Here is a 22,604-nt window from a genome sequence, read left to right as displayed (position 1 = left end):
AGCAGGGTGAGGGCAATTTACAAAAATCTCCCCTTTTCACTCTCATAGTGGGAATGTCGGGATTCCAGCTGGGTTCGATGGACTCTGGCTTTAACCTCTGGAAGTCCATTCGATGGGAAGGTGATGATGTCCCTAGAACAGATGAGTCAGAAGTTCAAGCTAACTAGGAAGGATCTCTTTTGTTACTCTCAGGTTAGAGACTCTACAAAAAAAAGACTATATTGATGGTTAACCTCTACAAATCGGACATGGAGAGGAGAGTGCTCCGATCTACAGGCACCCTCTTGGTTAGCACTCTCTATCACTTGTTAGGTAGTAATGTTTTGAAGGACATTGAACAGCTACATAAAACCTGGACTCAAGAATTAGGGGTGGAAATCTCCTCAGAGATGTGGGAGGATATCTGGGAAAATGTTAGGAAGGTCTCTATTTGTAATAGGACTCTGGCTATTCAACTGAAGGTACTTCATAGGGTTCACCTGGCACCAGAACAGCTTGTGAAGTTTAAGACAGGAATGTCCCCAGTGTGCCCCAAGTGCAAAATGAAGGTTGGTACTCTTACTCACTGCTTGTGGTCATGCCACAAGATTGGGATGACTTAGCGAGTGCTTTGGTAAAGACCTTGGGAACTGAGGTTAGGTTGGATCCGGTAACCCCCCCTTTTGGGTTTCCCAAATCTTCCCTCCCTGGATGCGCATGGGAAGAACTTGTTTAATATTCTTTCTTTTTGCCCGAGGAATAACATTCTAATGAGCTGGCTGTTGGAGAATGCCCCAGGACCCTCGAGTTGGCACGGGATAGTCATGGAACACAACCCCCTGGACTTCCTTACGAGTATGGTACACCAGAAAACAGAATTGTTTTACAGAATATGGTGGCCCGAATTGAATTATATTGATGTTGATATATCCGCTATATTATTCAAGGGTCTTAGTTTAGCCACGATGCCTGTGTCTGTCAGTTTGGGGGCCTCTGGGAGGATGATCCCAAACAAGTACAGCTCTACTTACTATTGCTCCCAGTGGTGAGGAGCTGTGATGAGATTGTGCTGGGTGCAGTAATTTAATTGAATATCATTTAAGTTACCTTGTTATAACTTGGTTTAATTTTATTTCATCTGCTTATTTATTTTTCTTCTTTCTTCTTGGTTATTTATTGAATTGTAGTTTTTATAGGTGGAGTAGAGTAGTAGTTTGTTTTCTATAATTGCTATTGTATTATAAAGTTGCCATATTATTTTGTACTGGTTTTGTAATTTTGTAAAAAACCTAAAATCTTCTTCTTCAGTAAAAATATTTATTTTTAAAAAAGGCTATAAGATGTAGAAGATGTAGGAATTAGGCCATTCAACCCATCAGGTCTACTCTGCCATTCAATTGTGGTTGATGTGTTTCTCAACCCCATTCTCCTCCCTTCTGGAAGTGGAGAAGGCTCGTACAATTGCAACATTTAAAAAGCATCTGGATGGATATATGAATAGGAGGATTTTGGAGGTGCTGGCAGGTAGGACTAGATTGGATTGGGATATCTGGTCGGCATGGACGGGTTGGACCGAAGGGTCTGTTTCCATGCTGTACATCTCTATGACTCTATAACTAGTTATTGACAAGACAGCTGTTGACTCTTAGACCCTGGTCTTCAATCCCTACTCCCAGAAGGACTCCCTTACTGCTCCTCCAGTCCAGTTTATTTCTCTCCCACATTTATTATTGATTGTTTTACTCATAAACTGATCAGTACGGTAGGGGAGAAGCTTCGTGCAATTGGTGGAGCAACTCTACAACAATTTCATTCCGTTCTACTCATGAGGGATGACCTTTCTCTGATTGGTCACCATGGGTGAATCTTCCCAGGCAATTTGGGGATTTCAGAAGCAGATTTGTCCCATTGCCTCTTATTTTAAGCAAAGGTTAAGTCCAAACGTTTGAGCAAATTAGCACTAAACACTGCAGTTAAATACTTTGGATGGAAGAGTGAACTGTGTAATTTTGTATGACAGATAAAATAGTGGGGTTTAATCAGATTTTGTGGCTGAGTGGTTAGCACTGTTGCCTCACAGTGCCAGGGACCTGGGTTTAATTCCTCCATTGGGTGATTGTATGGAGTTTGCACATTCTCCCCATGTCTGTGTGGGTTTCCTCCAGGTGCTCGGTTTCCTCCCACAGTCCAAAGATGTGCTGTTTAGGTGGATAGGCCATACAAAATTGCCCATAGTGCTACAGAACATGTGAGGTTACAGGAATAGGGTAGGGTCTGGGGAGGGGGCTGCTCTTCAGAAGGTCGGTGCAGACGGGCAGAATGGCCTCTTTCCACACTGTGGGGAGTGTAAATTAATCAAAAAAAGTGGTCAGAAATAGCCTTATCAGTGATTGGGACTGAAGGAATAGATCCACCACTGAAAAAGGTGAAGTTGTGAGTGCGTGAATCCCAACATCAGGTTTTGTTGTTAATTAGTAAGAATGAACAAGTACTATGACTGAGCGATGTTAAATCATGGCTTTCATTACTTGTGATATGATGCTTTAATCAGTTGCATTTTTAATCCTGGAAAAAATGTGACATGAAGAAAAACTCTGAGTTTCTATTGACCACATGTTTTATAGTCTCAAGCCGTTTAAAAGCAAAGGAAATCCAGTAGAGTGCTAAAACAGGAACTCTGTATTTGAAGTACTGAAAGATAAACATCTTAGCAGTACAACACTGAGGGTAGTGCCTTAAGTTCAACATTTCTTAAAGAAATATATAAAATCTTATTTCTTATAGAAATTTATAAAATCATGAGGGGTACAGATAAGATGAATGGTAGGTATCTTTTCCTGAGGTTAGGGGATTTGAAAACTAGGGAGCATATTTTTAAGGTGAAAGGAGAAAGATTTAAAATGGAGATGAGGGGCAATGTTTTTGCACAGAGAGTGGTTCGTGTGTGGAACGAACTTCCCGAGGAAGTGGTAGACGCGGGCACAGTTACAACATTTAAAAGACATTTAGATAAGTACATGATTAAGAAATATTTGGAGGGATATGGGCCAGGCACAAGCAGAGGGTCTTATTTAATTTGGGATTAAGGTCAGCATGGACTGGTTGATCCGAAGATTCTGTTTCCATGCTGTATGTCTCTGTGATGTAAGTTTTGAAGGATGTGGAAAAATTGTTTTACTTCAAGTGTCTTTAAAAGGGATCATCAAAATAATGGGCATTGGAGACATTTTTTTTAAGAAACCTGGCTTCCCACATATCACATGACGGGTGATAACTGCTGGTTCTGCTGTAACTTCTTCTCAGGAAATCTGTGGTACAGAGTCACTTGCTGTCACACTAAAAATTCTCAGATCACTGAAAATGACTGAGCATCTCTGTCAAAAGTGAGGTAAATACAAAGGTAACCATTTGCTGTCAATATTCAACTTCACCTTGCCATTATTGAAACAGGTAAAACTGCAGATCTTCTGACCAATTTAAAAACATAACAGAAGTAGTTAAGTTGGAACAACTTAGTTTCCTATGGGACATGGATATCACTGGCTGGCCAGCATTTATTGCCTGCCCCTAATTGCCATTGAGAAAGTGGAGGTGAACTGTGTTAGATTTAGTCATAGAGTTAAACAGCATGGAAGCACGTCTAGAACCACTGCTGTCCATGTGCTGTAGGTAGACCCTCAATGCCTTTAGGGAGGGAATTCCAGGCTTTTTACCCAGGGACAACGAAGGAACAGCAATGTATTTCAAAGTCAGGATGGTGAGCGGCTCGGAGGCAAACTTGTAGATGATGGTATTCCAATGTATCTGCTGTCCTTGTCCTTCGAGATGGACGTGAACATGGGTTTGGATAATGCTGTCTAAAGATCTTTGATGAATTTCTTTGGTGTATCTTGGAGATAATCCACACTGCTGCTACCGAGTGTTGGTTATGGAGGCAGTGGAAGTTTGTGGATGTGGTGCCAGTCCTGGATGGTGTCAAGCTTCTTGCGTACTGTTGGAGCTGCACTCATCCAGGCAAGTGGGGAGTATTTCATCACACTCCCGACTTGTGCCTTGTAGATGGTAGCCAGGCTTTGGGGAGTCAGGAGGTGATGGTGGTGGTGATGGTGTGGGAGGGGCAGGGGTGGTGGGGTGGGGGGCGTGGTGGTTACTCGCCTCCATATTCCTAGCTTCTGACCTGTTCTTGTAACCATTGTATTAATGCAGTGAGTCCATTTGAGTTTCTGGTCAATGGTAACCCTCCTGGATGTTAATAGTGGGATACTATCTTGAGGAACTCCTGCAGAGATGTCCTGGAGCTGAGATGACCAACCTCAAACAATCACAACCATCTCCCTATCTGCCAGGTACAACCCAACCAGTGAGTGTGCCCTGATACCTATTGATTTCAGTTTTGCAGCATCCTTGATGCCACACTCAGTCAAATGCAGTCTTGGCACTGTGGAGGAACAGAGGAATCTTGGAGTCCATGTCCATAGATCTCTCAAAGTTGCCACCAAGTTTGATAGGGTTATTAAGAAAGCGCATAGTGTGTTGGCATTCATTAGCAGGGGGATTGAGTTTAAGAGACACGAGGTTATGCTGCAGCTGTATAAAACCCTGGTTAGACCACACTTGGAATATTGTATTCAGTTCTGGTCACCTCATTATAGGAAGGATGTGGAAGCTTTAGACATTGTGCATAGATTCATAGAGATGTACAGAATGGAAACAGTCCCTTCAGTCCAACCTGTCCATGCTGACCAGATATCCCAACCCAATCTAGTCCCACCTGCCAACACCCGGCCCATATCCTTCCAAACCCTTCCTATTCATAAAACCATCCAAATGCCTCTTCAATGTTGCAATTGCACCAGCCTCCACCACTTCCTCTGGCAGCTCATTCCATACACGTACCACTTTCTGTGTGAAAAAGCTGCCCCTTAGGTCTCTTTTATATCTTTCCCCTCTCACCCTAAACCTATGCCCTCTAGTTCTGGACTCCCGACCCCAGGGAAAAGACTTTGTCTATTTATCCTATCCATACCCCTCATGATTTTGTAAACCTCTATAAGGTCACCCCTCAGCCTCCGACACTCCAGGGAAAACAGCCCTAGCCTATTCAATCTCACCCCATAGCTCAAATCCTCCATCCCTGGCAACATTCTGGTAAATCTTTCTGAACCCTTTCAAGTTTCACAACATCTTTCCGATAGGAAGGAGACCAGAATTGCATGCAATAATCCAACAGTGGCCTAACCAATGTCCTGTTTAGCGGTAACATGACCTCCCAACTCCTACTCAATACTCTGACCAACAAAGGAAAGCATACCAAACGCTTTCTTCACTATCCTATCTACCTGCAACTCCACTTTCAAGGAGCTATGAACCTGCACTCCAAGGTCTCTTTGTTTAGCAACACTCTCCAGGACCTTACCATTAAGTGTATAAGTCCTGCTAAGATTTGCTTTCCCAAAATTCAGCACCTTGCATTTATCTGAATTAAACTCCATCTGCCACTTCTCAGCCCATTGGCCAACCTGGTCAAGATCCTGTTGGAATCTGAAGTAACCCTCTTAACTGTCCACTACACCTTCAATTTTGGTGTCATCTGCAAACTTACTAACTGTACCTCTTATGCTCACATCCAGATCATTTACGTAAATGAGAAAAAGTAAAGGACCCAGTACCGATCCTTGTGGTACTCCACTGATCACAGGCCTCCAGTCTGAAAAAAAACTCTCCACCACCACCCTCTGTCTTCTACCTTTCAGCCAGTTCTGTATCTAAATGGCTAGTTCTCTCTGTATTCCATGAGATCTAACCTTGCCAGTGTCCCATGGGGAATCTTGTCGAACGCCTTACTGAAGTCCATATAGATCACATCTACCGCTCTGCCCTCATCAATCCTCCTTGTTACTTCTTCAAAAAACTCAATCAAGTTTGTGAGACATGATTTCCCACGCACAAAGCCATGTTGACTATCCCTTATCAGTCCTTGCCTTTCCAACTACATGTACATCCTGTCCCTCAGGATTCCCTCCAACAACTTGCCCACCACCGACGTCAGGCTCATTGTTCTTTATAGTTCCCTGCCTTGTCTTTATCACCCTTCTTAAACAGTGGCACCACGTTAGCCAACCTCCAGTCTTCCGGCACCTTCCCTGATACAAATATCTCAGCAAGAGGCCTAGCAGTCACTTCTCTAGCTTCCCACAGAGTTCTAGGTCAAGACATCCAGCTCTTCCTCCTCTGTAATATGGACATTTTGTAAGATGTCACCATCTATTTCCCTTCAATCTATATCTTCCATATTCTTTTCCACAGTAAATACTGATGCAAAATATTCATTTAGTATTGCCCCCATTTTCTGCGGCTCCATACAAAGGCCGCCTTGCTGATCTTTGAGGGGCCCTATTCTCTCCCTAGTTGCCCTTTTGTCCTTAATGTATTTGTAAAAACTCTTTGGATTCTCCTTGATTCTATTTACCAAAACTATCTCATGTCCCCTTTATGTCCTCCTGATTTCCCTCTTAAGTATACTCCTATTGCCTTTATATCTTCTAAGGATTCACTCAATCTATCCTGTCTATACTTACATATGCTTCCTTCTTTTTCTTAACCAAACCCCCAATTTCTTTAGTCATCCAGCATTCCCTATACCATCCAGCCTTTCCTTTCACCCTGACAGGAATACACTTTCTCTGGATTCTCGTTATCTCATTTCTGAAGGCTTCCCATTTTCCAGCCGTCCCTTTACCTGCGAACATCTGCCCCAATCAGCTTTTGAAATTTCTTGCCTAATACCGTCAAAATTAGCCTTTCTCCAATTTAGAATTTCAACTTTTATGGTCTGGGGTCTATCCTTTTCCATCATTATTTTAAATCTAATGGAATTATAGTCACTGGCCCCAAAGTGCTCCCCCACTGACACCTCAGTCACCTGCCCTGCCTTATTTCCCAAGAGTAGGTCAAGCTTTGCATCTTCTCTAGTAGGTACATCCACATACTGAGTCAGAAAATTGTCTTGTACACACTTAACAAATTCCTCTCCATCTATGGCAGTCCCAGTCTATGTTTGGAAAGTTAAAATCCCCTACTATTCTTACAGATGCTGCCTGGACTGGAGGGCATGTCTTATCAAAAAAGGTTGAGAGAGCTGGGCTTTTGTCATTGGAGCAAAGAAGGAGGAGAAGTGACTTGATTGAGGTGCAAGATGTTGACAGACATAAATAGTGTGAATAGCCAGAAACTGTTTTCCCATGGCAGAAATGTCCATCACGAGGGGGCATAATTTTAAGGTGATTGGAAGAAGGTTTAGGGGAGATGTCAGAGGTAGGTTCTTTACACAGAGAGTGGTGGCTATGTGGAAGGTACTGCCAGCAGTGGTGGTGGAGTCAGATTCATGGGACAGGCACATGGAAGATCGTACAATGAAGAGTATGTAGGCTAGTCTGATGTCAGAGTAGGATAAAAAGTTGGCACAACAACGAGGGCCGAAGGCCTGTTCCGTGCTGCACTGTTCTATGATCTATGTTCTTGGAAGCAAATCTCCCTGCCGTAGAAAACAGTGCCACGCAGCTGAAAGCATTTTTACTTTCTAACCTCAACAGAGAGACGGAAATCACACCCAGCCACAGTCCCCTGATGCTGTAACATTCATGTACAATATATCCTATTGTGCAATGCACACACCCACAACACCAGCAATAGGTTAATACTCCAGAAACGCATTCTAACTGGCTTTCAGATTTAAATATTAATTTATTAAATACTATACTTAGCCATGTGTGATCAGCCAGATTTAAATAACAGCCAGATTGGATATAAATGTGTATCTCTGGTCTTCTTTCAATTGGAAGAATGTCATGAAACTTGAAAGAGTTCAGAAAAGATTTACAAGGATATTACCAGGGTTGGAGGATTTAAGCTAAATAGATTGAATAGGCTGGGGCTATTTTTCCTGGAGCATCAGAGGCTGATGGGTGACCTTACAGAGGTTAAACAAATCATGAGGGGCATGGTTGGGTAAACAGACAAAGTCTTTTCCCTGGGGTTGGGGAGTCCAGAACTAAAGGGCATAGGTGTAGGGTGAGAGGGGAAAGATATAAAAGGGAACGGAGGGGCAACTTTTTCATGCAGAGGGTGGCACGTGTATGGAATGAGCTGCCAGAAGAAGTGGTGGAGGCTGGTACAATTGAGACATTTAAGAGGCATTTGGATGAGTATATGAATAGGAAGGGTTTAGAGGGATATGGGCCGGGTGCTGGCAGGTGGGACTAATTGGTATATGTGGTCGGCAAGGACGAGTTGGACCGAAGGGTCTGTTTCTGTGCTGTACATCTCTATGACTTTATACTCTATGATAATGATCATTGAATGAGTGTTTGTATGGAAGAAATACAAAAGGACTAATGAAACACAAGAAATAGGCAAAGTGAATTATGAAATGGAGACTGTCCACAGTGAATTGAACAAATAGATTTTTTACATTAATTCATGGGTTCAGGGCATTGCTTGGTTAGAGACAAAAAAACTGCAGATGTTGGAATCCAAAATAGACAGGCAGGAGGCTGGAAGAACACAACAAGCCAGGCAGCATCAGGAGATGGAGAAGGTGATCTTTCAGGTGTAACCCTTCTTCAGGACTGGAGGTGTGTGGGGGGAGCTGCACATAAAGGGGGTGGCAGGCACAGGGTGGTGAAATGGGGATAGGTGAAGACAGGTAGAGGGTACAACCTGGTTGGTCAATGGGAGGAATCAATCTGGTTGGTGGCAGGGAGCGATGGAAAGGATGGGGAGGAGCTAGGAAGGGAAGTAATGTGGAATTTGAGAACTCAATGATGAGTCCTCCGGGCTGTAGGCTGCCCAGGCAGAAGGTGAGGTGTTCTTTCTCCAATTTGCAGTTTGGTTTGTTGTGGCAATGGACTGGGCCAAGAATGGCTATGTTGGAAAGGGAGTGGGATGAGGAATTAAAATGGGTAGTGATGGCAGGTCTGGTCGGCCCCTGTGGGCCTGGCTGCGATGCTCAACGAACCGTTCCCTGAGTTTATGTTCGGTCTCCCTAATGTAGAGAAGACCTCATTGGGAGCACCTGATGCAGTAAACTTGGTTAGAGGAGAGCAGGTGAACCAAAGTCTCAACTGGAAGGGCTGTTTGGGGCCTTGGATGGAGGTGAGAGGGATGGTGTGCTGGCAGGTTTTGCATTTTTCTAGTTGGAGGGGGAGGTACCTGGGGAATTGTGGGGTTGGTAGGGAGAATGGTGCAAATGAGAGCATCGCTGCTAGGCCAACATTTATTGCCTATCTCTAATTGTCCTTGGATAGCTGATGGTGAGCCAAATTCATTAGGCACTGCAGTCCTTGTGGTTTGGGGACACCCACAGTGTGGTTACAGAGCCGATTCCAGGGATATTTACTCAGCCACACTGATTGAATACCAACTTATTTCAAAATCAGATGATATGTGGCTTGGGGAAGAAATTTCACGTGGTGGTGTCGCCATGCAATCAAGGAAGCCTTGGCAGGCTGTTGAAATGCATCTTGTAAATGGCACTTACTGTCACTACTGTGTGGCAGAATGTCAGTGGGAGACCGAACTAGCTTACAGCCCTATGGCAAGTGGTCTATTTGGTGTAGGCAAGTGGAGAGTTAAGCAGATGTGAAACTAAAGGAAACGCATGAAATGTCAAAAAATAGCATGGAATTTGACAAATGATGAAGACACAAGGAAGAGCAAAAGGTGACAAAACAGGAAGTAAAAAATATGAAAAGGAACTCAAAAGGGATAGCAAAATACTATAAAATTCTTTAAATCATGTTTAAGAGAAAGAGGGTGATCATGAATAGTGACAGGTTCTAAAAAACTGATAACAATAGAGATTGAAATAATTTTTTTTAAGGTCTCTTCTTGAGATTTTCTTGATCTTAGGGTTCCTTTTTGGTTTTCGATCTAAAGATGCAGCAGGCTTTGAATGGTCTGGAGAGGGTATCTATCTCCAGTGCTGACACTCCTGGAGCAAGTCCTAAACCAAAACTTGATAACCACAGAAGCTGCACACAGAACATGGTCAAACAATTGTTGATCAAAACCAGAAATCCTTCTGATACACTAATGCAGTGCAGTGGGAGCTTCCTAATCAGCCAGAATCATGTGCTTCAGTGCAACAGCCTTCCCACCTTAAAAGACTCCATGTCTCCATTTTGTCATGATTTGATTTGATTGAGTTATTACTGTCACATGTACCAAGATACAGTGAAGTATTGTCTTACGTGCCTTACATGCAGATTGTACTATACAAGTGCATCAGAATAACAGAACAGAGTGCAAGGTACAATGTTACAGCTGCCAAGAAGGTGCAGAGAGAAATCAAATTAAGATTAAAGAGGTCTATTCAAAAGTCTGATAACAACGGGGAAGAATCTGTATTGTATATAAACTTTAATGCCTTCTGCCTGATGGAAGAGAGTGAAAGAGAGTATAACAAGGATGGGAGGGGTCTTTAATTGTGTTGATTTCTTACCTGATGCAGTGGAAAGTATACATGGAGTCAATGGATAGGAGGCTGGTTTGCGTGATGGACTAGGCTATGTTCATAACTCCCTGTAGTTTCATTTGCTCTTTGGGTGGCACGGTGACACAGTGGCTAGCACTGCTGCCTCACAGCATCAGAGGCCCGGGTTCAATTCCCACCACAGATAACTGTCTGTGTGGAGTTTGCACATTTTCCCTGTGTCTGCGTGGATTTCCTCCCACAATCCAAAGATGTGCAGGTTAGGTGAATTGGCCATGCTAAATTACCTGTAGTGTTAGGTGTAGAGGAATGGGTGTGAGTGGGTTGCTCTTCGGAGGGTCAGTGGACTTGTTGGGCTGAAGGGCCTAGTTCCACACTGATTAGATTAGATTAGATTCCTTACAGTGTGGAAACAGGCCCTTCGGCCCAACAAGTCTACATCGACCCGCTGAAACGCAACCCACCCATACCCCTACATTTGCCCCTTACCTAATACTACGGGCAATTTAGCATAGCCAATTCACCTAACCTGCACATCTTTGGATTGTGGGAGGAAACCGGAGCACCCGGAGGAAACCCACGCAGACATGCGGAGAACGTGCAAACTCCACACAGCCAGTCGCCTGAGCCGGGAATTGAACCCGGGTCTCAGGCGCTGTGAGGCAGCAGTGCTAACCACTGTGCCACCGTGCTGCCCACTGTAAGTAATCTAATCTAAAAAGAGCAGTTGCCATACCACACTGTGATTTATCCAGAGAGAATGCTCTCTATGGTTCATCTGTATGAGTTTTTACAGACATATCGAGTCTCCTTACCCTCCTGAGGAAGTAGCAGTGTTGCTGTGTTTTCTTGACCATTCCCAGGAGCGCTCTCAACCATCTCCACCTCAGCACCATTGATGCAGACAGGGACGTACCCTCCACTCTACTTCCTGAAGTCAATGACCAGCTCCTTCATTTTGCTGATATTAATGGAAAGATTGTTGTCTTCACATTATGCTTTTTAGCACTCAGTCTCTTTCTTGTACTCCATCTCGATATTGTTTGAGATCCAACCTGCAACGATAGTGTCATCAGTGAACCTCTAAGGGAGTTGGTGCAGAATTTGGCCAAACAGTTGTGTATGTACGAGGAGTATAGTAGGGGGTTGTGTATGCAACTTTGAGGATTATGATGGAGGGGGTGTTGTCACCTATCCTTACTGACTGCAGTCTGTTGGTCAGGAAGTCAAGAATCCAATCACAGAGAGGGGAGCAGAGACCTAGGTCCCGGAGCTTGGAGATGAGCTATATGGTCTTCTGGTCTAATGCTTCTAGAGACAGCATCTAAATATTTATAAATCAAACTGTCCTCAACGTAGGAATTTGCAAACTTGTTCTACCTGTCTGTTAAAGGAAATTAAAGACACAAAAGACTCAGTGATGGCCAGCAGAAGGAGAATCTAAGAACAATTAAACAATTTTCCTTCAATCACCCCCTCCAGGCCCCATGCATTTTGTCCCCTCCAGTGGCTAATATTGTAAAATTGAATGATTGGGTTCTTCTGCATACACTGAACTCCCAACCTTGTCTCTGTAAGAAAGCATTTTTTTTTAAAGAACAAGTGAGGTTTATGACATAAAGATAACTACACGCAGGTTACTTTACATTGACGGAAATATGAGGAGGGGAAGATATGTCTATTCGCAAATACAAGAATGCAGACCTTCCTGAGCCTATAAACTGCCCAATGCCCAACTCTGTGGTTGTGGCTTACTTCAGAGGGGGCAGACCTACAGCTTAGCTCCTAGATTAATCCATTCACAGACATTATTTTATATTACAGGTTCCAAGATACTCAGGAAAACAGTCAGCATAATTGGAAAGTGATAATTCACTGGCTTTGAAGCTGGGTCGAGGAGATAAATTCTAAATATTCTCAATGCTGGTTCTCAAGGAACTAAGTTTGGAAATAGATCATGCTCAGAGTGGAAACAAGGGGGAAATGGTGATGTATTCGATCTTTCCTGAGAAGAATTGAAAAGCAGAATATTATTTACGGTAATTGGGGATAGGAGGACACAGGGAGCTACATCCTCTTGAAAATTAATCAGAAAAATTAGCATTCGGGTATAGCAAGTTATTAGGAAGTAAATATTGCAAAGAGAATGCACTGTAAAACTAGAGCAGTTTTGGCACCTATGTACAGGGAGTTGTTGAGAACGCACTAAAATACAGTACCTCATACCATTTTGAACACCTCATTTAAGGAGGGTTGTGTTTACTTTCCTCAGATGTAGGACCATTTTATGAGGGCAGTTTTATGAGGGAAGCTGATGCTCATTGAAGTTTAGAAAAATGGAAGGTGACCTTATTGAATCATGCATGATTCTGAGGGGTCTTGACATGAAATCTAAAATTAAGGAATCTAGTTTAAAAATGGGAGATCTTCCATTTAAGACTGAGATGAGGAGGAATTTCTTCCCTTAGAGGTTCATTAATCTTTGCAATTCTCTACTTCAGGAAGCTATGGAGAGTGGGTTAATGTTTCAAGTCCACTGAGACCTGGGTATACTTGTGGCAGATTTTTGATTGGCATGGGAATCAAGGGTTAACAAGACAGACAAGAAAACAGACTTTCCAACAATTGTTACTTCAACTCCGAAAGTGATGGAATTTTGTCATCCAAGGGCATTGTGGGACAAAGTTAGCCACATGGAGTCAATGTACAAATCAGTCATTATGTTAATGAGTGAGTCAATAGGCTGATTGGCCACCTCATGTTCTTCTAATTTTTAACACGGATGAGAATTTGTTGACCCTGGCCGGTGTCACTAAGAGCTGTCACTAGAGGTCAGTATTGTATCTAAAAATGACAGAAAAGGAACAACATTCTGTTCCATAACCTCAGAAAGACCAACTGGAGTATGTTTGAAGTATATAAGTCTCATCCTGAAAATTACAATTCCAAAAACAAAAGACTAATAAATAATAGAGAAAATACAAAATAATAACAATGACTTTCAAATTAACTGGTCCAGATCTTTTCACCCCTATCAGCGTTTTGGAGAGACCTTTCTGTCCTCGACTATCTGGTCAGGTCCATGCCCCCCACTATCCCACGCCCCACTCCCGGTACCTTGCCCTGCCACCTTAGGAATTGCAAAACGTGCGCCCACACCTCCATCCAAGGCCCCAAAGGATCCTTCCACATCTGACAGAACTTCACCCAATCTCATGCAATCTCAGCAAGGCAGTACAGTTGGGACAGAGATGCCCTGGGAGTCCTCAACATTGACTCCAGACCCCATGAAGTCTCAAGACATCAGGTTAAACATGGACAAGGAAACCTCCTGCTGATTAGACTAGATTCCCTACAGTGTGGAAACAGGTCCTTCGACCCAACCAGTCCACACCAACCCTCCGAAGAGTAACCCATCCAGACCCATTTCCCTCTGACTAATACACCTAACACTTTGGGCAATTTAGCATGGCCAATTCACCTGGCCTGCACATTTTTGGATTGTGGGAGGAAACCGCAGCACCTAGAGGAAACCCACGCAGACACAGAAAGAATGTGCAAACTCCACAGTCAGCTAAGGTGTGAATCGAACCTGAGACCTTGGTGCTGTGAGGCAGCAATGCTAATCACTGAGTCACTGTACCACCATTACCATGGACTGTCCTCCCCTGGCTGATGAATCAGTACTCCTTCAAGTTGAACAACATTTGAAAGACACTCTAAGGTGCAAAATGTATTCTGGATGGGGGATTTCAATAATTTCAATTTCATTGTGACAATATCACCGTGCTAAATGGGACAGACTTTGTACAGACCTGACAACTCAAGACTGAATATCTAAGAGTCACTTGTGGGCCATCAACAGCAGCAGAATTGTACTCCAATAAAATCTGCAATGTCATGATCCAGCATAACCACCATTCAACCATTACCATCAAGCCAAGGATCAACCGTGGAGAGGGCAGGGGGGCATACCAGGAGTAGCACAAGGACACCTAATTCAATTCACTCCATGTGATATCAAGAAACGGTTGGAGAGACTGGATACTGCAAAGTTTATGGGCTCTAACAACATTCCGGAAATAGTACTGATAACTCATGCTCCAGAGCCTGTCGCTCCCCTAGCCAAGCTGTTTCAGTACAATTATAATACTGGCATCTACCCAACAATATGAAAAATTGCCCAGGTATGTCCTATACTTAAAAGCAGGACAGATTCAACCCAGCCAATTACTACCCCATCAGCCTACCCTCGATCATCAGTAAAGTGATGGATGGTGCCATCAACAATGCTATCAAGCAGCACCTGCTAAGTAACGCCCAGTTTGGGTTCTGCCAGGGCCACTCAGCTCCTGACTTCATTACAGCCTTTGTCCAAAAATGCACAAAAGAGTTGAATTCCAGAGGTGAGGTCAGAGGGACAGCCCTTGACATCAAGGCTGCATTTGAACAAATGTGGCATCAAGAAGCCCTAGTTCATTAAGATGAGTCATTAAGATGGTGGCAGTGTAATAGGCAGCATCCAGGCTGTAAAGGACAAGAGCAGCAGATTCTTGGCAACACCACCTCCTGCAAGTTACCCTCTAACCCACTTACCATCCTGACTTGGAAATATATCATCGTTCCTTCACTGTTGCTGGGCCAAAATCCTGGAATTCCCTCCCTAATGGCATTGTGGGTCAATCCACAGCACAGGAACTGTAGCAGTTCAAGAAAGAAGCTCAACACAACCTTCTCAAAGGCATCCAGGGACAGGCAATAAATACTGACCAGCCAACAACACAAAGTCCCACAAATGGCCAGGTAAGCCACCCAGTTCCAGGCAATTGGAGAATTGCAGCAAAACCAACGTAGTGTACAAAATCCCATGCAGAGACTGCACAAAACACTACATAGGACAAACAGGAAGACAGCTAACAACCCGCATCCATGAACACCAACTGGCCACGAAACGACACGACCAGCTATCCCTAGTAGCCATACACTCAGATGACAAACAACACGAATTCGATTGGGACAACACCACTATTATAGGGCAGGCCAAACAGAGAACAGCCAGGGAATTCCTAGAGGCATGGCACTCATCCACAAATTCTATCAACAGCCACATCGACCTAGACCCTATATACCGGCCACTGCAGCGGACAGCAACTGACAACCGGAAGCGGCAGATTCAAACCTGTATAAATGCCGGAGGAATCAGCACAGAAGCGTTTCACAGGAGGCTCCCAAGCACTGAAGATGTCACCTAGAAAGGGGACGAAACATTTGCAACAAAAACTCCCAGCTCGGCGAACAGAACCACAACAATTGGAGAATTTCCAGGTTAATCAAAATGGAAGGTAATTGACAAAGTAGCAATGGCAACATGAGGAAAATCTATTTTTCTGGTTTGGATTGGAGTGCACTGCCTGACAGTGTGATACAGACAGATTCAAACCTGGTTTTCCATTGGGAATTGGACAATTATCTAAAGAGGAGAAGGTTGTCAGGCTTTTGGGGAAAGGGTGGACATGTGGGACTAGGTATGTTACTTTTGCATGAAGATGACATAGACTCAACAGGCTTCTTCTGTGAAGTATTGATGCTACGATTCAGTGGTTACATTTATCACCTGTATCTTCTCTGCCTTTTATAGCAATACCATGAATGCTACTGCATGAGTGTAAATCTCAGATTCCATCTATGACAAATGGGGTTGGTGGAACTTATATCTTTTAAACATTTAGGAGCACTATGTTTAAGTCTCAAAGGAACTTTTGGACTGTTGCCTTTGTCAATTACTCACTAATATAACTAGTACTTCATGCTGCACCCACTTTTACCTTCATGAGTGTTCATTCATCTTCAGTCTGAAAGGTTCCATAAAGTGTTCTTGACATTTTACTCCTCAGGTTCTTCTGAATTTTCACTGAAGACCTGTCCTCACTCATAAATTTTGATTATTATGTAAGGGCTTTAGGACCCTGGAGTAACATTGTGATGATGCCACCAAGCTGCAACCAGAGAAGGTGAGCAGTGTTAACAAAGAAGAAAAAAACAAAGAGTGCTAGGCAGAAACCTGAGTCTAGCCACGTGAGTGAGTGACAGATGCATGTGCAGAAAAGCATGTGGAATAGGTTGACTAGCATCAGGTGGCAGTTTATGGAACAGTCTTTCAAAAATGTAACACTAAGGTTAGAGCCTGGTATATCTTTAATACAATGTGTTGTATTTAGTCTTAATGTGTTATAAAGATGCTAGAGTCTGAAGACAATTCTTGACCTGCTTTCTTCTCCAGGAGTCTCCCTTGAACATAGAACCATACAAGAAAAGATGCATGCACGTGTGAGCACACACACACACACACACACACACACACACACACACACACACACACACACACACACACACACACACACACACACACACACACCTTTAATAGATAATTGCATACTGTCACCATTGGTAATTCCTTGTTGATAAGTGTTAGCTAATAACATAGCTTTATAATCCTGTTATATCACAAACCAACTCTTTAAATCAAATAGGCTGTGGAGACTCAGCCTGTCAGGCAGCATATGTCGATGTAAACAACATTCATTTGTCAGGTCGATGACCTTACACTAGAACTGCTTTAGGCACCAAGTCAACTCTGCGAGAATATGATATACAGACTGTACCCTGAGAGTTGCGAGGCTGCATATCTTGGATTAGTGTCTGAGGTTAGTAATTAGTGGTTGAAACTCTGGTATAGGAATTTTAAAACACAACATTCTGAAAGGAGGCCATTGACCTCAAATGTTAACTCTGGTACTTTCTGGTGATAATGCTGAGTACTTCCAGGGTTTACTGTTTTCATTGTGGATTTCCAGTATCTACACTATCTTCTTATTATGACTGCAGATGATGGAAACCAGATTCTGGATTAGTGGTGCTGGAAAAGCACAGCAGTTCAGGCAGCATCCGAGGAGCAGTACTGCTCCTCGGATGCTGCCTGAACTGCTGTGCTTTTCCAGCACCATTAATCCAGTATCTTCTTATTATGCCTCTTAAATGACCTTTACAGCAGTGTTACTTTGACAATAGATAATTGATATACCAACCTAGAGCTAATTTCTGAATGTTGGTAATATTGTATATGTTGGGTAATCATGTGCTTTATCCAACTGTGGTCTAGAGTGACTCAAAAATACATGATCCATTCTGTGGCTTATTCATAAAATCACTATCCAGCTCCAACCCTGTTTACCCTCAAACAGAGGTCACAGGGACTGGCGGTTATGGAGCTCGATCCCAACTAAATTATGATGTAAAATTACAAGATATAAGAATAATACAGCGCATATCTTATACACCCAATGCATAAACTTTGATTGTTAAACTTTAAGTATGAGTGAAGATCCTAATCTAAGATTTTAGCTCTGTTCTTTCCAGGTTTCTTTTAACTTCATGCACTTTACTTAGAAAAACAGAAATGATCAAATTTGTGTCAATTTGGACCTTGGGAAGTTAATTTTAAATAAGTAAACCTTTAATTAATGAATGAACTATGAATGAATTAACTTACTATGATCTGAGAATACGAAAGGATAGTGAAATGTTATCTATTGACAAAAAGCCATTTATTCTGAATTAAACTGTCACTCTTTCGGCTGTAAAAGTTATAATATATTCAGGAGTGAGGGGTTAAGGAACAAGGCTAACCTTCTGTGAATATGGAAGCAAGAACACAATGAAGATGATTGCGGTTGTTGTAGGTCAATCATCTCTTTCCCAGGACATCTCTGCAGGAATTTCTCAGGATAGTGATCTAAGCCAAACCATCTTCAGCTGCCTCATCAATGACCTTTCTTCTATCGTAAGGTCACAGTGGGTTTGTTTGCCAATGAAGGATAATGTTCAGCACTACTTGCTGCTCGTCAAATTCTGAAACTGTCCATGTTCACATGCAACAAAATCTGGCCAATATCTGGGCTTGGTAAGAGGCAAGTAACAATTGCCATCAACAATCAGCATCCTAAGGGGTTACCATTGACGAGAAACTCAACTGGACCAGCCATATAAATACTGTGGTTTCAAAAGCAGGTCAAAGGCTGAGGATTCTGCAGAAAGTAATTCACCTCCTATTTCTCCAAAGTCTGTCCGTAATCTTCAAGACAGAAATCAGAAGTGTGATGTAATATGCTGAGAAGGGTACAGCTCCAATAACACTGGAGAATGTTGACACCATCCAGAACATAGAGTCACAGAGATATTCAGCAAGGAAACAGACCCATCTGTCCAACTTATCCATGCCAACTAGATATCCAATATAAACTAGTCCTATTTGCCAGCATTTGGCCTATATCCCTCTAAAGCCTTCCTATTCATATACCCATCCAAATGTTCTAATTGTATCAGCCTCCACCACTTACTCTGGCAGCTCATTCCATACACGCACCACCCTCTGTGTGAAAAGATTTGCCCCTTAGCTTCCTTTTTATTTCCCCTCTCATCCTAAACCTATGCCCTCTCATTCTGTACTAGACCTTGTTTATTTATCCTATCCATGCCCCACATGATTTTATAAATCACTATAAGGTCACCCTCCGCCTCCAACTCTAAGGAAAATAGCCCCAGCCTATACAACCTCTCCCTATAGCTCAAACCCTCCAAACAAGGCAACATCCTCGTAAGTCGTCTCTGAATCCTTTCTAGTTTCACAACACCCTTCCTATAGCAGGGAGACCAGAATTGGAAGCAATACCCTATAGGTGGCCTAACCTGACCTACATGTCTTTGGATCGTTGGAGGAAACCAGAACACCCGGAAAAAACCCATGCAGACACAGCAAGAATGTGTAAACTCCACACAGACCATTGACTAAGGATGGAATTGAACCTGGATTCCTAGCACTATGAAGCAGCAGTGCTAGCCACTGAGCCACCCTTACTCTCACTCCCAAGGACCCCAAAACCTTCCATGTCAATTTATGGTTATATCATGATCATGATCAAGCATTATTCACTACATATACAACCAATTTACGCAGCCTGTACAGCTGCAAAAGGACCTCCTAACACCTGTACTCAATGCCGTGAGCAATAGAAGAAAGCATATCAACACCTTCTTCACTACCCTATCTACCTGTGACTTTAATTTCAAGAAACTATGAACCTGCACTCCAAGGTCTCTTTGTTCAACAACACTCCCCAGGACCTTATCATTAAATGTGTAAGTGCTGCCCTGATTTGCCTTTCCAAAATGCAACACTTTATCTAAATTAAACCCCATCTGCCACTCCTTGGCACACTGCGTGTTCCTTTTCTAGGCAGTTTCATAAATTCCATTGTTACAGGTTACATTGGGAGGGTCAGTTAGCTCAGTTGGCTGGTTTGCAATTTAGAGAGGTGCTAACAACGCATGCTGAGGTTACCACAATTCTTCTTTCTCAACCTCTCCCATCACCTGAGGTGTGGTCACCCTCAGATGATATCACCATGTCACTGAGAGCAGCCCTATCATCCTCAGGGACCATTGTGATTTTGCCTTATAGACTAAATTGGTTGTATATGTAGTGAATAATGCTTGATCACGATCATGATATAACCATAAATTGACATGGAGGGTTTTGGGGTCCCTGGGAGTGAGAGTAGGGGTGGCTCAGTGGCTAGCACTGCTGCTTCATAGTGCTAGGAATCCAGGTTCAATTCCACCCTTAGTCAATTGTTTGTGTGGAGTTTACACATTCTTGCTGTGTCTGCATGGGTTTTTTCCTGGTGCTCTGGATTCCTCCAACGATCCAAAGACGTGCAGGTCAGGTGGATTGGCCATGCTAAATAGCCTCATTGTATCCAGGGGCATGCTGATTAGGTGAATTAGCCATGGGAAATGCAGGGTTACTGGGGTAGATCTGAGTGGGATGTTCTTCAGATGGTTGGTGTGGGCTTGATGGGCCAAATGGCCTGCTTTCACACTATAGGGATTCTACAGTTTGCCAATAAACAGGAATGCAAAGGGATTGGCTCCTACCTTCTGAAGTTACCTTTTAGATGATTCCCAAAACCAGACTATGGATCATGGGGGGGAAGCTGGCCTGCTTTCACCAAAACTGCAGGAGGCTGGAAAAAGCTGAACCCCACAAGGAAGCCTGCCGGATCGAGAATGCTGGATATGGGCTCACTACCAGCAGTCTTATCTTGCAGTAACAAAACTTCGGTGTGCAGGAATGCAGGTAGGAATCAGAATTAGGTCCCACCACCCATTAGTAAATCGCTCTGTTGTCCTTCCGATTCAATGAAAATCTGGCCCATTAACTCTGATTGCTTTCCCAGGCGATTCCCAGAGTAGCTGACTATTTCCAGCACTTTATTTTTATTTAACATTTTGATCACACCTCTCTGAATGACGGTGAGACATTTTCTCCCATTAAAAGTGTTATAGAAATGTTCTTGAAATTCCTAATGGAAAACCATTCTGGGAATTAGAAGTCATGGTGTTGAGTATAATGTGCATTTTCCTGCAATTTTTGAAACTTAAGTTAAATATGCTAGCGAGTGACGTACTTTTTCAGTAATTCTGAACAATCGCCAGCAATTTTGTTGCAAATTATTGTGCGTTTTGCTTCCAAGATTAGAAATACAGACAGCTGCAGATTGTCAATTTCTTTTCTACCATTTTCCCATAAGGATAGTGGAATAGTTATTTTAATATGAATTGTTTCAATTGGAGGGGACTATACTTGTCTAAATAAGCCTCTGGTTGGCTGCTACCACCTTTCATCGTATGAGACCCGTGCTACTTGATCTATTCTTTTGGCCTTTTTTTTAATTTTATTAAACAAATTACAAAACAGTTTACAAAAAACATTTACAGCTTTACACAAGAGACAGCAATTTTACAAGGGAGAGGAGCAGCAAAGCTAGGCCCCAAACCTTACCGTTCAAGGATTTTACAGGGAGATGAGGACAAACCTCAAATATTCTTTCCATCTTATAGGAGTCAGCCCTTAGTAAAATGTGGAAAAACATGCATCTATGAACCAAAGGGCAAAGATTTGGGTGTGTTTGGTGTGGCAAGGCAATTAAATAAACAAATTTACACGTCTGTTTGTTCCAGATGAGTCACCCCATTCACCAAAAATATATTAAAGGACCAAGAGAATCATTTCATACACTGAAAGATATCCTCTTCTACAGCTTTAGCAAAAGATGCTGTGATACATGAAACCTAGATCCCATCTGTACTCCAATGTTGGGATTTTTAAAAATCCTACTGCAGTCTTTGTAGAGAAGGTCAATACATATCCCTCATCCCAAGAGTTTTGTAATATCCCAAGGTTAAAAAGGTTCTCCAAAAATGTCAGCTTTTTGAATTTTAATTCTAGATTGGTACAATATTGGAGCACTCTTTTCTCTAATAGAAATGCAATTAATAACCATTTAGTTTGTGAAGTTGTGATGTCAGGTGATATGCATTGGAGTTTGACAATGTTCCAATAGGGGAGGCTATTCAGCTCAGTAACTCTGGGCCAGCTCAGTAAGAAAGATGTATTTGATCCCAATCACCACCTTTAACTCTACAAATGTTGTAGGCCAGTAGTTCTTAAACTTATCCCACTATGACTCTTTGAGGCTTGAAAATTGTTACAACGCCTTAGTCAGCAGACAACCTATGACAGTAGGGTGGAGAAGAACATAGAACATTACGGCGCAATACAGGCCCTTCGGCCCTCGATGTTGCGCTGACCTGTCGTATCAGAGAAAGAACCATTGTTGGCTCAGAGCTTAAAACACCACATTTCTAGCTTGCCACCGTACTTTGGGTCCCAGCCCCCACATTGCAAGGCCATGTTGTAGGTTGTCCACACTAATCATTACCCATAGATCCATCCTTACAAAGCTAGTTGAGAATGTCTGAAAGCTCTGTCATCACACTGCTCTTGTGGTTAGCCTCTCAGAGCCCAGGACCCAGGTTTGATCCGAGCCATGGGTGACTGCGTGGAGATTGCACATTCTCCGTGTCTGCAGGATACTCCAGCTTCCTCCCACAAAGATGAGCCGGTGGGTTGTCTGAGTGTGCGTGTGTGTGTGATGGGTTGGACATGCTAAATTGCGTGCAGTGAATACAGACATGCAGGCTAGATGGATTAGCCATGATAAATGCTATGGGG

At 42.9% G+C, this 22,604-nt stretch overlaps 1 protein-coding gene across 2 annotated transcripts in view; it reads right to left on the bottom strand.

Moving 5' to 3' along the window:
* Positions 1-22,604, bottom strand: part of plxnc1 (plexin C1) — a 176,250-nt gene that overhangs the window by 145,202 nt on the left and 8,444 nt on the right. Inside the window, exon 1 of one of the 2 annotated variants that reach the window (XM_060843029.1) lies at positions 11,287-11,390. The exons of the other annotated variant lie outside the window; for it this stretch is intronic. Within the exon in view, the coding sequence (XP_060699012.1) occupies positions 11,287-11,367 (81 nt within the window). The 5' untranslated portion in view covers positions 11,368-11,390. Of the gene's footprint in view, positions 1-11,286; positions 11,391-22,604 lie in introns of those variants that run through there. 2 annotated transcript variants of the gene reach the window in all.

Source organism: Hemiscyllium ocellatum, chromosome 23 (assembly GCF_020745735.1).
Source record: "Hemiscyllium ocellatum isolate sHemOce1 chromosome 23, sHemOce1.pat.X.cur, whole genome shotgun sequence".
NCBI lineage: Eukaryota > Metazoa > Chordata > Chondrichthyes > Orectolobiformes > Hemiscylliidae > Hemiscyllium > Hemiscyllium ocellatum.
This window is presented reverse-complemented; position numbering and strand designations above follow the sequence as displayed.